The 16682-nt window shown below is 37.9% G+C and overlaps 2 protein-coding genes across 2 annotated transcripts; one reads left to right on the forward strand and one right to left on the reverse strand.

The window, feature by feature from the left end:
- Positions 1-1502: 1502 nt before the first annotated feature.
- Positions 1503-9297, forward strand: arg2 (arginase 2). Its single transcript, XM_059353986.1, has 8 exons — positions 1503-1779; positions 1865-1937; positions 5243-5417; positions 5599-5758; positions 6469-6563; positions 6814-6918; positions 7097-7233; positions 8329-9297. The coding sequence occupies exons 1-8, from the start codon at positions 1666-1668 to the stop codon at positions 8517-8519; spliced, it is 1050 nt and encodes a 349-aa protein (XP_059209969.1). The 5' UTR covers positions 1503-1665; the 3' UTR covers positions 8520-9297.
- A 3250-nt stretch (positions 9298-12547) lies between these two features.
- vti1b (vesicle transport through interaction with t-SNAREs 1B) lies at positions 12548-16534 on the reverse strand. Its single transcript, XM_059353255.1, has 6 exons — positions 16289-16534; positions 16119-16177; positions 14496-14693; positions 13723-13896; positions 13462-13523; positions 12548-12962 (listed from the first exon to the last, which is right to left on the reverse strand). The coding sequence occupies exons 1-6, from the start codon at positions 16383-16385 to the stop codon at positions 12869-12871; spliced, it is 684 nt and encodes a 227-aa protein (XP_059209238.1). The 5' UTR covers positions 16386-16534; the 3' UTR covers positions 12548-12868.
- Positions 16535-16682: the final 148 nt, after the last annotated feature.

The following is a 16682-nucleotide window of genomic DNA, read 5'->3' on the forward strand; positions in this document are numbered from 1 at the left end:
ATTTGAGAGAATTATATTTTTTTCCGACTGTCTTGGACAATAGGAATAGAATGTATGAATTTTGAAAATGTGCGCAGTTTCCTTCCAGATCCTAACATTTTCAGAAGTACCTTTTTTCCCACGCTTGGTGGCGCCAAATGTCTTTCTATCATTTTAAACCGCGAGGCTTTTCCCCTGACCGACTTCTAGCCTACATACTTCAGCCGGTGGTTGCAACACACTGACGTGGGCAGTGGGGGAAATAAGTATAATAAAAGCCTGCTGAGGTGAAGGTGCGTCAGTTGAGCGTTTCTATTCTCTGCGCCTTTACTCTATTCATGTATGATAGATATAGTGAGACGCTACTTCGCATTTTGAAAAAAAAAAAAAAAAAATACATATGCAATAATTTAAAAAACATGAGATTATAAACTCTAACAGTTTCTCAAGTAGTTCATATTAGCTTTACCTCGACCAATCAACCTTAAAACCATATACATATTATTATATCGTTATTAATAATCCAATGTATAAAAACATTATATCATGATGAGTACTTATGCTTTAAATATACTTTTATAATAATACTTATTATAATACTTTTTATGTAGATTTTTAATATAAAACCTTTATTCATTATATAAAGTATGTATAGTCTGTACTGTACTACTACTTATGTATAGGCTTAAAACGTTTGGACTTACTTCTATTACTTATTTCACCACGGATCCAAGAATAGACACATGTAAGGCACCCTAAATAAAGATGTAAAGATGGTTAGCCTATGTGTTTTCATCTTGACCTGACACCCGATATGTTTATGACCCAACCTCGGAGACACTTGTTGACAAAAACAAAAAAGAAAACAGGCCATATGCTACAATGTAAACAAGGCTATCAGCCTCGCTTGGATGCGTCTCTGGAAATTTCCACCGAGATGAGACTGCAGTATAGTGCTTCACAACAAACATTTCATAAAAGCAGCTGACCCACATCAGCTCACAGGCCACGCCCCCCGAGCGAACCCACTTATTTCGCCATTTCCTATTGGCTGCTCCGAAGGTGTGCCATTCAACCTGACACCACACACTATAAATGTATAACAAGACACATATTACCTACACTTTATGACAGCTCATTGACGCTTACAGCATCATCAATTACTCAGAGGGCGAAAAAAGTAAGGTGTGACAGCTCTACTTTTACTTTTCTTTTCATTTTTTGTGATCATTTTTTATTGGTAGTGTAGCACAACAAACAAAAAATACATAAATTAATAAATGAATAACAATGGCAATACTACCAACCAAACATATCAACAATATTGAGTGTTGAAAAATAAGGAAAAAGGAAAAGATATAATATAATAATTATAATAATAATAATAAACATATTAACTACACTTTATGACAGCTCATTGACGCTTACAGCATAGTATATTACTCATAGAGGGGAAAAACGTAAGGTGTGACAGCTCTACTTTTCTTCTTGGTGCTGTATTCACCAGCTCATGAATATTAAGTAGATTTAGGAGCAATAAGATCAGCCCCCTGCACCAGCGCGGCCACATTCAGCATCCACCAGTGCAACATCTCACAGCGCTTTCATCAGACTTTTGGTCGGCGGCTGGGATCGGATTGAATTGGACTTTGACGATTTTGTTGTTGTTTTTTAATAGAAAACAAAATGGCTTTGAGAGGACCTTTATTCCGTCTTCTCAAGACTCAAATCGGCCACACGTGCCAGCAAAGCAGAGCTCAATCCGTGGCTGTGCTGGGAGCTCCGTTTTCAAGAGGACAGGTAAGAAAAATGTGACTTTTTTAAAACATCTTTAAATTAACATCCACAGCACTGGCTCATTCACCTCCTGCTTATTTTATAACAGAAAAGAAGAGGCGTGGAGCACGGCCCTAAAGCCATCAGAGATGCCGGGCTCATCGAGAGGCTCTCCGGTTTAGGTAGGTGAGAGGAGAGCGGTATAATAATGGAGCAGCTGCGTTATGTAACAGTGGATGGGTGTCGCCTGCAGGTTCGTCTGGGCAACATTAAGAACAGATTTACCTCCGGTAGCCAGCCTGTTACATCACAGGGAGGCAGTAAATATAAACATCCGACATGTTGCCTGGGAGAGGTTATTCTAGCGCACATGCCTCAGGGAACAAAGTGATCCCTGCCTCAGGCTCATTTAAATAAAAATGTCTCCAACACTTTTAAATATAGGCTTATTCATATACAACAAAATATGAAACGGGATAGGATTAATCGGCATATGTTCCATTTAGTAAATCACAATCCTTTCTGTTTTGCAAGTAGTTTGATAGCAGGACAGACAATATAAAATAGCTCCTTGTACTGACATTATGTAAATTCCTGTAACGATAAAGTAATGGCGACTATTAACTCATGATAGAGCTTCATTCAGTCCACGCGGTGCCACAAAAGCGCAAAATAGCCTCCCATTAATCACTAAGGGGTCACTTTGAGACAACACACGTTAGAGGACACTGTGTTAACTCTCCACCATAGAGGATGAAATCTTTTCTCTCTCTCTGTCTCTCTCTCTCGGGAGCCACATGTCTGCTTTAGTCATTCTTGTCTCCGGCACATGCTCGGGAGGGCGCAGGAAGAGGATAGGCTGATGTGGTTTCCACTCTGTCGTCACTGCTGCAAACAGACTCTTCCCCTCCACTGTAACATAAAAAAAAAATCTTTTCAACCGAGTTTCCTGTGAGAAAGGGGCTGGCTGCTTTAAAGATGAAAGGAGACCCAGCAGGCGGAATGAATCCGCTCTTTATTTTAGCGCTAAGGTCAATGGGTTCGCATTGTGGTTTGGATCACACGCCTAACAAAGACAGTATACTTTTTCCACCACACGGTGAGTTGATAGGCTGCAGGAATGACTCAACACAATGAGCAACAGTCACGGAACTATTTAAAGACGACTTAGTAAGATTAGATCACTATAAAGTCTTAATACTTTGAGTACATGTGTTGTCCAGACACATATAATCTTTGAATAAGTCTTTGAATACCAAGGACAAACCTAAGATTAATATGATGTCCTAAGATTAATATGATGTAATAGCCAGTGGTGGAAAGTAGCTTCGTGTTGATCTCAAGTACTGTATTTAAGTTTTTGCCTTTTTTATATACTTGATATTTCCACTTTATGCTATTCTATACTTCTACTACTTTTTGGAGGCAAATATTGTATATATGTATCATGTATTTTTACTCAACATTTATGCAATAACTTTAGTTACTGTTTAGTTATTAGCACATATTAGTACAGTTTACTTCAGTAAGATTTTGAATGAAGGTCTACTTCGAAAAGTATTTCCACACTGTAATATTGCAATTTTTAAATAAGTAAAATATCGGAACTCGTCTTCCACTTCAGGCCACAGCACATACAAAATAGTACAATAAAGATATATATAACAAAGTATTTAACAAACTATGACTTATTCTGATTATTAATTAATGTTTAATATTTGATTATGATCATGACAAGTGCCCAGTACAAGCTAGCCCAAATAAGTGTCTTTAATTTCACATTTTTAATTAAAAATAAATACATAAAAATGTTCTATTATACACCTATTAGTCTCTTAATAGAATAATAATACAATATTAAAAGGAAAAATATTATAACATATGAAGAGGTCACTGTGTACCAAAAGAGTCTGAAGCCAGAGGTGCCTGTTGACTCCAAAGAAGATTAACTAACCAGGCTGCCATATGCATGAAAACGTTTCTATAAATACGCTCACTATACACCAAAGTCTAAATATAAATAAGTCATTATACCTCCGCTGACAGGAACGCAAGGTCATGGTAACCTCACTAATGGTTTACACAGACTGCTGGTCATAAATCGTATCCAACATGACATCAATTGTGTGCAATAACGACAGCTTAATGCATACCTTCATACAATGGATAATCTAAGTGTGTGACAGTCAAGGAGAGCAGTACCTGTTCCTGTGTTGCAGCCAATCAAACGAGGAAATCTGAGCATGTCTGTTTCCAGACATCTGCTCATCAGCTGCAAACATTAAATGTTGTGCAACAGGCAGCCCCCTCCTTCGCCCAGGACATCAGTTTATTTCATGCCACTGACACTTCATTTTTATTCTTCATACATTCATTCATTTATTTATTCATACAGCAGTGTGTGGCAGTCATATGGGCTCAAATATTAAAAATACAAAACTAAATTTCTTGTATAACTTGTAACTTAAGAACTGTTAAGAAACCAGGAAATAAATATCTAAAATATAGTTTTTAAAAATGAAAAGTTTGAGCAATGTCCTTTCCAATGTCCCTAAGCTAAAGGCAATGGTGAGGAGTCGTCTTCCTGGTAGCCTGATATCATTTTGGCCTCAGTGAAAAAAGATCCAGCTGCCAAGTCACTATAGCTGAGCCCAACGTAGGAAACCAAACCCTAACTGAACTGAATACCATGTCATCTTGCAATCTTTACACTCTCAGGGTTAGTGTCAGTTTTTTTCCAAACTGCCTTAGTACAAAAAAAGAAAAAACACATAAAAAAAATACATATAATCAACCAGTAATCATATACACTTACTTGCTTTGATCTCACATTTCACAGTAAACAGAAGCAGAACTGGCAGCCTGTAGCTGCTAAAACAGACGTTTTGAATTGTCCTGCAATAGGTTCTCACTGTTGCACCAAGACAAGGGCTATTCCTGTCCTCTCTACGAATGGTAATGAACCGTATTGGTTCCCCTTAGATCAGCAGAGTAACACTACACTGCCATAAAGGCTCACATGTCCAGATGAACCCCCAATATGGTAGATCACATCACTTGTTTACTTCACAGTTCGTGTCCCAAAGTAAGTGGAAATTTTTCGGCCTTTACTGCTGCGACTGCCGGGTGCACTGAGTGAAACCTGAGCTGACACATAGGGAAATGGGACAAGTGGAAAGTGCTTTCGTCACTAATGTTCCACTGCCATTTAGTGAATCAGCATCCTCAGACCACAAGCTAGACAGACAGGTATTTGTAAAGTCATAGTGTAGAAGCTACAGATTATGTAGGCTTTTTCAACCTGGATGTACAGTCTTTAAAGCACTAATGTTTCTTTAAAACTAGACAGTGCAGTCCTAACTATAAGGTAGACTGTCCAACAGCAATAGATTGCAGCCAGTGTCCATCAATAATCAAATGTCAGCTAAATGCCTTAAAACATTAAGTGCTTTAATTGATGTTGGATTCTATTTATTGTGTTTCTCAGATTACGCCGTCCACGACTTTGGCGACCTCAGCTTCCACCACCTTGAGAAGGACGAACCCTACATGGATGTAAAGTACCCTCGCAGTGTGGGCGGAGCTAATAAGATGCTGTCTGGTGCAGTGAGCAGAGCTGTCGGTGCTGGACACACCCTTGTCATGCTGGGAGGTGATCACAGGTAATTACTTAATAATGGCATGCATTAAACCTGTTTTGAATTCAGGCAGTGCAACTAGTACTAGTGTCATAATTTCCCCCTTTGTGTTATTTTACAACTCGCTTGCAACAACACCCACATCCTCTAAATGTGACTGTTTCAAACACCGAATATTCATAAGACTGTCCCTCTTTATTCACAGCCTTGCCATTGGATCAGTGGGAGGTCACGCCCAGCAGTGTCCTGACCTGTGTCTCATCTGGGTTGACGCTCATGCAGATATTAACACGCCCATGACTTCTCCGTCAGGAAACCTCCACGGCCAGCCGGTGGCATTCATGCTCAAAGAGCTGCAAGACAAGGTGAGGAGAAATATTAGGCTTCACTAAAACAACATATAGACTGGATCTCTTTGAAGCAACTTGACAGTATTTTAGCGAAGAGAATCATTGCTACTGAGCTTAACTAACATTTTCACATCAGATAAATTATTATTATTTTGATGGAGGTGCATCAGTTTCAATGTAAAAGGTGCATAGTAAGACAATCATAACACAAAACAACATGAGTAAAAACATTTAAAAAATACCAAGCTAAACAAGGACAAAAACAAGAACAAGGACATGTGATGTAATAAATAAGTATAAAGATAAATAAATGGTGACTGAAAATGCTATAATTTATAGATAAGGTAGATTGAATGTTTTGCACATATCAATTGTATTGCACATGTCTGGCACTTTGTATAGTTGCCTATATAATGACAATAAAGGCTATTTGATTTGATTTTAAACAAGTAAACTAGAAACTTCTCTTGTTGTGAAACATTGCATGAAGTAACCGGGGAAAGCAATTCATTTCCATCAACCATAAGGGACAACAATGACATAACTTCCTCTTATGCAAACATGGGCAGATTATGAGATTATGAGCCTCTGTGCCCAGACATGTAAATGCCCCGCACCCTTCCAACACAAAAGAAAGACATCCAGGCTGATGATGATGGAGGATTTTTTCCTGCTCCTATAGTATATACATTCCATAAAACATTAACTATGACTGTCCACTACAGATGCCAGCTATCCCAGGGTTCTCCTGGTCGAAGCCGTTCCTCTCCTCTATCGACCTGGTGTACATCGGACTGCGGGATGTTGACCCCGGAGAGCAGTAAGTACAAACTATCACTCTAAACTTTTACCATATTTGCCTGATTAGTCAGGAGCGTTCCCACCCACAAAAAGGAATTCCTTCTGCCTGATAAAAATCTGTGTGTGGGCAGCAACTGTTTCTACCACCAACATAAAAAATTTCCCCTTCCTGAAATGCCCAGAGGCAGCCAGCTACCACATGGCACCGTGAAAGCCCATGTAAGCACTGTGAAAATAGTTCCTGATGTTTTTGATTTTGTTAATTACAGCCACATCCTGAAAAACCTGGGTATCCAGTACTTCACCATGAGGGATATCGACAGACTAGGCATCCAAAGGGTTATGGAAGTCACCCTTGACCACCTTCTGTCAAGGTATCTTTAACTTTTTAACATCATTGTATGATTCTTTTTAAGGTTTATAAACGTATTGCTGACTGACTGAATTTTTAATTTTGTATATTTGATCAAACCAAATGATTGCATATGTCTGCATATGTGAGTTGAAGTGAACTTCTAATTCACACTTTAACTTCCTCACCTTCCTGAACAGAAAACAGCGACCGATCCACTTGAGCTTTGACATCGATGCATTCGACCCGTCTCTGGCTCCGGCCACAGGAACACCAGTGAACGGCGGTTTGACCTACAGGGAGGGAATCTACATCACAGAGGAAATCCATAACACAGGTACAGATTGCCACAGATATGGTCAAAACATCCTAAAGACCACTTCAGGTACCCTTACTTAGCGGTTCAAGCTAAGCAATTGAAACCATTGTGGGAGTACGTATTAGACGATTTTTTGTTTTTGTGCAGATTTATGATTTTTATTCAGAAACGTTTGTGCAAATCCCTCTGAGAATGTACATTGTTTACATATTAAATTTTCACCAACAACTGGAAGTTGTGTGCAAATGCTGCCCAAGAAATATGACCCCAATCAGCCCGATGGGGGCGCTATAGTTAAAGTTAAACTTTACACGTTCAAAATTAAAACTTTGAAAAGATTTTAACGAAAACTTGGTACAGACATCCATCTCTTTACACTCTACAAATTTTCCTCCACGTCTGCCTGACCATAAATGTAATTTTGAATCAATAACACATTTTTGACTCCTCTCTTCTTAAGCACGTCCAATTTATACCAAATATTCAGTGGATCATTACTGGACCGAGCTCATCAAAAGCTTTTTGATGCCAAATTGAGTTTTCAAGATATTGACCAATGAACTTTAAAATGATGCGTCTCAGCATATCATCAGATCTAATTCCATAAAACTACAGGACAGGTCAACAAAAGTACCTAAAATACAGCACTAGGGGGCACCAGAAATGTAAAAAAAAAATGGCCTTGAACACGCAAATGGGCACTATAAATCAGAAATTATTTGTTCAGTCATTGCAAATCTTGCAGGTTGTGCATGATTATTTTTGAAATTGCCCAATAGCGTGCACCAACAGTTCCAAACATGTTCATGGGTCTGGCACAAATTTGGCCATAAATCAATGACAATTTTGTCCACACCTCCAAAATGTTTTCGAAATCATCAATTTGGTCGTACAGCTTTGGTCCATCATCTTAAAACTTGTTAGTTTTTACTTAATGCAGGTGTCGAAAAATTTAAAAGGCCTTGATTCTTTGCAACATTTAACTCCTAATGGTCTGTTAGCTCAGACCCCAGAATCACGTCTTGCAGCTATATTTTTGTCTGTTTTTCTGTCGTAAAATAGTTTTTTTCTGTTAATTTACTGTATCTTACCTGTAAATGTGTTGCTGTGCAGGCCTGCTGTCAGCCATGGACCTGGTAGAAGTAAACCCAGTGCTGGGGGCGAGCCGTGAAGCCGTGGAGGCCACCGCCTCTCTAGCGGTGGACGTCATCGTGTCGTCTCTGGGACAGACGAGAGAAGGCGCTCACCCGGCCATGGATGAGATTCCCTCTGTGAAGGAAGACACAGAGCAGCTTCGCCTCTGAAAGCATGAAGCGAAGCTATGAACTCTGTCAACATCATCCCCGAGCATTCCGCAACTCTGAACTAATAGTAGCTAAAAGGTTTTGTTGTCATCTCTGCTGTTTTTGCTGTTTCATGAAGAAAACAAAATTATGTCAGAAATCATAAAACCATAAAAGGGCTTTTCGGATTCGAGGAGAAAAGTTCACACTAATAATGTTGAGACGGAAGCCTTTGACATAATTTCATTGACTACTACAAGTCTTGAGGGAAGTACTGTTCATTTAAACGGCAATACTAACTTATTTTGCTCTTGTATGTTAAAGGTTAAGTGTTAGAAGACACAGCTGCCACATATTTATTATGCGTTTTGGTTTACAAGAGAATGAACCTGCCTTAGAGGTATGATAAACCAAGGTTGACTTAGTTTGAAGTCCACAGCGTAACGTGGACTCTCACAAGTGTTTTGTGGCTGTGCCAGATACTAGTAATGATGTGTTTGCACTTTCGGACCAGCTGTGGTTACTGTATTTTCTTTAGAGTTTTACTTTTGTATTTTCACAATGAACCTACCAGTACATGTACTAGAATAACTGTGTGTATAAATATTTACTGACTATATCAGTATTAATTGGCTTGAAAACTGTCAATATCCAGCTTTCATACAAATGCCGGCAAAACAATTTGCATAATTAAGCTTAAACTGATCTGATGCTTGATTTGATGTGGCCACTAAACGATGATTGTCATTGTAACAAAGAGTTTATATTTTGGTCTTCCATAAATGTGATTGCATTTTTTCTTCTTGTGTGCCTGTGTCTTATTTCCTACATAGTTTGTTTTATTTTATTCTAAAGGTACATAAGAAAACACTGAGTAAACTTTGGCTGAAGGGAATGCAGGTAGATGGTCATAAAACAGGTACAAAATCAACAAAGTTAGAATAATTCATCCTAAGGGGATATGAATTTGAGTACTAGTGATGCACAAATCAGATACTGATTTTGGGCTGATACTACAAAATAGTTTGAATCGAGTGACAATGAGGCTGATCTATTCAGATCTATGTTTACATCTGACACCACGTTTACGTAATACATCGCGTGTGAGCAGCACGCACATGGCTGCATAACTAAACACCAAACATATCAGCTGTTGGGAGGTATTTCTCGTTTGCTGTGCCAACATGTTACACGGCTAGTTGCATTTCTGCATTTACAGGATTGGCAGTAGCTCTGAAAAGTATATTACAACCAACTTAATCTAGCACCTTGAGAAGCAACATGCTGAAGAACTAGACAAGTTCAACCACAAAGAAAAGTAGCTTTCATTTTATGCTATTGCATTGTTTTATACTGGGATTTTAAATCCTGTACTTAACTATTTATCGCTGCATTTGCTGCTTACACTTACAAATTGTAATTCCTGTCAATTTGGAAGATTCTTCAACCAGTTTAAAAAAACAAAAGCAAAGTTTAAGTCAAGCCTGGTCTTGTCTTACACTTAAGTTTAACTTAATTTATTAACTTATTTTAGCTTACGAATTAAACAGTGGTTTTTCGGCCAGTACCCAAAGCCCAGATGTTGATATCTGGACTGAAAAGATGCATCCCTCGTGTGTACCAAATTCTGGTCGCTCCACTGAACAGTGTTGGACCAACTGGCACTGCTATCATTAGAGCCATGGTGCAGCATGGCTGAAAAAATGATGCAGATCAAAGAAATAATGGATGATGTTTGTTTCTTATCAGTATTCTTAGCATCACAGTGACATTAATGACTAGTTGCATCTATATTACATGAGATATTACCATAATTTACATGCAGTTATATAATAGAGGGTGACATGGGAGCAGTGGTGGAATGTAACTAAGTACATTTACTGAAGTACAGTACTTGAGTAAAATTTTGAGGTACTTGTATTTACTTGAGTATTTTCCATTTTATGTAACTTTATACTCCATTACATTTTGAGGCAAATATTGGACTTTTTAATCCACTACATTTAGCTGACAGCTTTAGTTACTTTTCAGGTCAAGACTGAACATAAAAAACATACATTTAATACATACATTTAAAGCAATGAGATGTTTTTTAATTAAACATCGTAACAGTATATTAACTAGTTAAAATGTAAAAAAAAGTAAAAAAAAAAAAAAAAAATCTTTTAAATCCATTGACCAGTTCAATATTTTTCCCTAATGAGGGAAAGTTGCTGCTGTTTCTAACAGTTTTGGAGGGCTGTATTCTGTTAGTAGTAGAATATATTTATATAGAATAACTGTCCCAGTTGTTATGCTTTTCTACACACCTGCTCGACTTTTTTCCTGTCCCGTCAAAGTCACATGATAAAACGAGGAATTGATACGGCAGAAATTCCACAGAAAAAATGTCAGCCTCAATGATATAACCATAATATTTACTGTTCGTACTTGGTAACAGAAGATAGTTGTGCTTTTTTGGGAACATAAAGGCATTACTAGAGATAAAGCAAAAACAAAACACATATTTCCTTCGACACACCCCCTCTCCACCTGTTCACAACCAGGTCACAAACATGTTTTTGTACTTGGCATCACACCAGTAAAGCGTGATATCTGTGCGGAAAAAGAACATAGTGGCAGATGTGCCACTTCAGGAACACAGCACTAAAAATAACCTTATCAGCTATTATTTGAGAATTAATTCCGTAGTAACAGATGCTGTGTGCCCAGCACTAACCTGGCCTGGTTTGGGGCTGACGTCAGCTCCACAGCGGATGTTTTTCTAACTTTGCCCTGTTTAGCTTCCGTTCCTGGAAATATCAGATACAATGCAGACTGAGGTTAAAGATTAGCTTTAATGATCTGTCAAATAAGGAATACTGAAGCCTATTTCCACAAGTGATATTTGTATTATACAGTGATTAGACATTATTAACTGTTAAGAATATTACATGTATTAATAGGCGGGTGCATATATGAAAAAAAAACACCTAACCCTAAAAAAATCTAACAAAAGGTTACTCAGCTGTTTATTGTAGTATTAGATGTCCCTATTAACATACTAAAAGTTTACCAAAATCTGACCAATAGAAAGGTGTAATTTTCAAGATGGCGTCCAAGATGGGCAGGAATCGATATGAGAAAGGAGAAATATGCAATTACTTCAGGAAAAGTGTACTTATTTTTTGCATAAATATGCTTGTAACCAATTGCTTTAATACATATTTGTACTTGTAATCACTTATCTATCATGCAAATATGCTAATCTGAATATTTCATGACCAAAACATGTATCAGGCACCAGCATTTCTGGTCTAGGACGAATACACATTATCAGGCGTTTTAGGACCAGACTTGAGAAGAACGGGGACGCGCCGGACAAAAAGCACCACATTTTTTATACATGCTTTCCAAAAATTGAAACTTCTGGGATAGAGAGCATGTGGAAAAATGTGGTGCTTTTGTCCGGTGAGTCCCCTTTATTGAGCTCAGCCACCTGACTAAAAGAAGTAATGGTCATTTTACAGACCTGGCTGAAGCCATTTTGAAAATGGGGCATTTCTTGGAGTCAAAAATTGGTAAACTGTAAACCGCTGAGGAACATTTTGTTAGAATGTTTTTAGGGCTAAACCATATTTGCACCTGACTATAAGAGTTTCCACCCCGTTTACATTCACATCTCTGACTGACATATTTGGCCTCAGTAGAGTACTCAGAATTTAAAAAATAATTAATACCACAACCATTTGGATACTGGGCATTATGACACATTAAAAATAGATCAACTGGTGCCAAATCATCACATACTGTTTCATATTTTACAGAAATGGCACAACTTTATTTGCGAAGTAATAATAATATATCCCAATCTGAGATTTTATAAGCCTACCAACTGTAACTGTTGCAGCAATGTCTGTCAGTAACATTTCACAAGTATCGCCCCCGCAAGATCGACACACGTGGGAGTGAGTCGATCGTACTCAGGCTTGAATAAAATAAATCCTTACAGAGAATCATCTCTAGGGTCTGTAGCAGCCAGCACACAAGTCAAAAAAAGAATAAACCTGCAGGGCTTCAATGGTATAATAACAGTCTGATAAAACAGTGCAAATCTCAGATCACAGTTTGTGCATGAAGTAAGTTTGGTCCATTAACAGGTTCAACATTTCATTATTCTTGTCAGATAAACTTCACCTGCCCATGGACAGAGTCCCCTCTCTGTAAAGGTTCACTTTAAGACTGAAGCATCTCCTCGTCCTTATTTGCACCCACAGAAACAGTTGGCTGAATACAGCAGAGGAGAATTATTGCTGCAGGATAGTCAGATGTAGAGAGTCTGGGTCTGAGCTTAGAGCTCAGAGTGTCTTTTTTAAGATGGGATAGTTTGATCATCGTCGGAAGAACTTCAGATAAACCACAGCACCTAGAATGGCCAACTCCATTATAATGATGACAGCTAACAGCAGCTTGTTTGTCACCAGCCTACAGGACAAAAAGAAGAAAAGTCAAAATTAAAGCCTCTGAACATTGCTCTGCAATCATTTACATAAGATACTGATCATATTTCATGAATTTTGGACACTTCGAACAAACAATTTTATTACATTTCAGTAGGATTTAAGAGCTGATATCTAGACATTTTCCATGGTTTTCTTGATAATAACCAAAATCATTATCAAGAAAACAATGGAAAATGTCTAGATATCAGCTCTTAAATTAAACTCTTATCAGCTATTATTGTTGTTATCATTATATTTGTCCAAACAAATGTACCTTTAGTTGTACCAGGCATTGAAATGAACAAGAAATTGAAGAAAACTAATACATTTTTCTATGACTGTATGTGATTAATGCAAAACTCTTCTCAAGACAACTCAAGGTAGCAATAACGTCGGCCAAGCTAGAATTGAATAATTTAATAAATCGATTAAAAACAACAATTCAACTCAAATGTTATAACTGCTTCAAGGGCAACACTTACCGTCGTGACATGGCACGAAGAATTTTTCTACTTCGACTGAGGTTCTCTCCGGTATCAACCAACTAAAATAAACAAAAGACAGAACAGATTTTTACAAAATCGTGGTCTAACAGCAACAAATCATCTATTTTATTGATCAAATATACTAAAATATATTATGACTCAAATATCAAACAAGGTATCTACCATAAACAGGTGCAAATGAATGCAGCACCACTATCTCCACCACGCACAGTAACACAATAACAGTTCACAGCTCACTCTGTTTCTGGTGCGGTCCAGCTGTTCCCTCTGCCCCCCCAGCTCCTCGATGATGTCTGTGCCGATCTGGTCCGTCTCTGCGGCGATGCGCTGACTCCGTTCAATACTTTGGCTGGCGTGGTTCAGAGAGTCTAAGCCCTGGAGGAGCAAGGTTCTCTGGGACTGCTGGTGAGTCTGCACAGGTGGGCAGAAAAGACAGAGACAGCCAGGGTAAGTGATATATTGTGAACATTTACAAGAGAAACAAATCCATTTTCAGGCACTCATTTAGATATAGGGCTGGTGAGGTTTTTCTGCACTATTGTAATTTTTTCCTCTGCAAATCAGTCATGAGACATGTCTAAGATATTCATTCATGAGTGACATTTCCACTCAAAAAAACTTCTACATATACTTACATGTGATCAATTTATTGATTTCCTACATTTCCCCACATTTGTTTTGATAAACAGCAGAAAAGAGAGCTCCTTGCTTTCAGTCTGAGACTGAGACAAAATATTTTTATAGCTGAAACTCCCTCCCTCCGACTCCCCTAGTGAGATCCCACTATGCACAAACAGCATTTACAGCACAGTTCCTATACATTATGTAAAATGTAAAAACAGAATGCAAAAAAAAGTTTTAACATATGAATATTGTCTATGTACATTTTTCAATTGAACAATGTCAAAAAGGATTGGTAATTATCTTTTTATTTACATTGTACACAATGTCCTAACTTTTCCAAAAGTCAGGGTTGTATAACATATCAAAGTCCAGAGCCACACACTTACACTTTGTTGGTTTTGTGATGCATAGATGCCATGATGGCTTCCTTCCCCTGCCTGGGAAGAAGAGCCAGAGCCAGGAGCAGCACTCTTCATGTCCCTCTGCAGCTTGCCCATGTCCCGGCGGTACATGCGCAGTTTTGTACTCATCGCATTTCTGTAGGTTGACGGTGCAGCACGCAGCTCTTCTTCCATTCCTTCTAACTGGAGACGGAAAAGAAAATAGAGTGATTGAGAGAAAGATCTTTCTCTGTGAAGTGTGTGTAAATACATGAACAGTGACATGTAGAGAGCACTGATGGGACAACTTCTGGATTAGGCCATGCTTTTTTTAAATGCCTTGGTACCAAAACAAAATGCAACAGCTTTAGTAGTAGTTAGTAGTTTCACCAGTGGTAGTTTTGAGGTGGAGGTCATTTTTACTGCAACTGACGAAAAAAATCCCTTTTTTTAAAGACCAAAGTCATAATAAAGAATTCAAGTTGTTTCATTATAGATTAGTCTTTTTATTTTTTTAGACTGACTGATTCATTGTAAGTTTTTACTAAGAGCATGATGGGATAAAAATTGCATGGTAGGAAAAAAAATGCTAAAAGAATATAGTTGTAGTCTTGTAAATAGTGACCCTACAAGATTCACAGTCTGTCTAAAATCTCAGTCTGGGACTAAAAACTGTAAACACTTGTCTTTAGATGTGAGCAGGTGTGAGCTGATAGTTTTCCAGGAGTCTTTTCCAAATCTTTTAAAAGTCTTCTGGTGTATAGGGAGCATTAGCACACGGACGTCATTTTTTGGGGGGGCCACAGGGGACATGTCCCCTGCACTTTTTCAAAAGGCCGTTTTTGAAAGTGGACATCAAAATCTTCTTTACAAGTCAAAGTGTAAGTTACTCAAATTACACCCATCCTGCAACACCTTCACTGGCAACCAGTTACTAATAAAGCAGCATCCACTCCAAGATCCTCCTCATCAATTACAAAGCTCTCAATAATCTTGAGTTTTAAAGTGCTGATAAATAAAATGTATTATTATTATTATTTTTATTATTATAACTTGAGAACCTCAACAATGCATAGATTTTAAGAAAGCTTATATTTAATGCCAAAGAGATACACTTTTGATTATTCTTATTCATTACTTTCATGTGTGTTGAAAGGCAGCAAACACAAACAATGAAAGATTTAGGGAAAAATACAATAAAAACTCAGATTACAAATGTGATTTTATACATCCATACTCATAATTGTTAAACTAAGTTTTTTCCTCTATAACCGTATCATCAAAATTGATGATTGTTACACCGCAAATTGTCACACTGTTCATGTCATGCATCAATATATTTTTGTCAGGTGACAGATAGTAGAAATGCAGAAGGAGATACAGGAGGATCAAACCAAAAAAGGGAACAGTAAACTTAAAAGTAACAATAGAAAACTAGAAGAACTACTAGAAAACACAGTGAACTGAAAGAGTTTGAGTTTTATGAAAGATATTTGTGTGTGTGTGTGTGTGTGTGTGTGTGTGTGTGTGTGTGTGTGTGTGTGTCCCCCACCCACCTCTGAAATCAAAATTTCGTCCATGTATTAGCATATTTCACTTCCAAAACAAACAATCAACAGAGCAGCTCACCACTTCCTCCGCCTCCCCCTGCCTCTCATCGAAAGTCCTCACCAGCCTCTTCCTCTCCTCTGTGGATTTAAAACAAGTTTAACAGCACAGAAAACGTCTCCTGCTGGGGTTGTTTCAGGTAGCTAACGTTAATATTAGCCGGTAGAAGAACAACAACACAAACTGTTTACCTCCGTGACATTTCAGAGCTCTCTCCGGCATTATCTTCAGCTCCTCGTACAGTGATTGGTACATTTCGTGCAGCTTTTCAAATTCTTCCGACGACATTTTGTTTTAACGCTAACGTAGCTGTGCTTATTGTGTTGAATAAATCACTATTTACACTCACAACTAGTTTTGCTTTGATGATAATCACATCCCCGGGATTTCCGCATGATGGTCCTCGTGACCCAAAACCTAAAACGCATGATCAAAAATAAAAATATCAACAAACATGTTTCGGTATATTTTTTAGACCCCAGAAAGACAACTTGCTAAAAATTTACACTCAAAATATAAATAGATCTTATGAAAATAATGCTAAACCTGGGTGAGAACGATTTAAAAAGCACACCGATAACATTT

This window comes from Centropristis striata, chromosome 16 (genome assembly GCF_030273125.1).
Source record: "Centropristis striata isolate RG_2023a ecotype Rhode Island chromosome 16, C.striata_1.0, whole genome shotgun sequence".
Classification (NCBI taxonomy): domain Eukaryota; kingdom Metazoa; phylum Chordata; class Actinopteri; order Perciformes; family Serranidae; genus Centropristis; species Centropristis striata.

Coding starts and splice junctions, on each gene's coding strand:
- arg2 (XM_059353986.1), top strand. CDS start 1,666: ATGGCTTTGAGAGGACCTTTATTCCGTCTTCTCAAGACTCAAATCGGC. Junction 1,780..1,864: donor CTCCGTTTTCAAGAGGACAG/GTAAGAAAAATG, acceptor ATTTTATAACAG/AAAAGAAGAGGCGTGGAGCA. Junction 6,919..7,096: donor CTTGACCACCTTCTGTCAAG/GTATCTTTAACT, acceptor CTTCCTGAACAG/AAAACAGCGACCGATCCACT.
- vti1b (XM_059353255.1), bottom strand. CDS start 16,385: ATGTCGTCGGAAGAATTTGAAAAGCTGCACGAAATGTACCAATCACTG. Junction 16,178..16,288: donor AGCTCTGAAATGTCACGGAG/GTAAACAGTTTG, acceptor TTAAATCCACAG/AGGAGAGGAAGAGGCTGGTG. Junction 14,694..16,118: donor AGGGGGAGGCGGAGGAAGTG/GTGAGCTGCTCT, acceptor TTCCGTCTCCAG/TTAGAAGGAATGGAAGAAGA.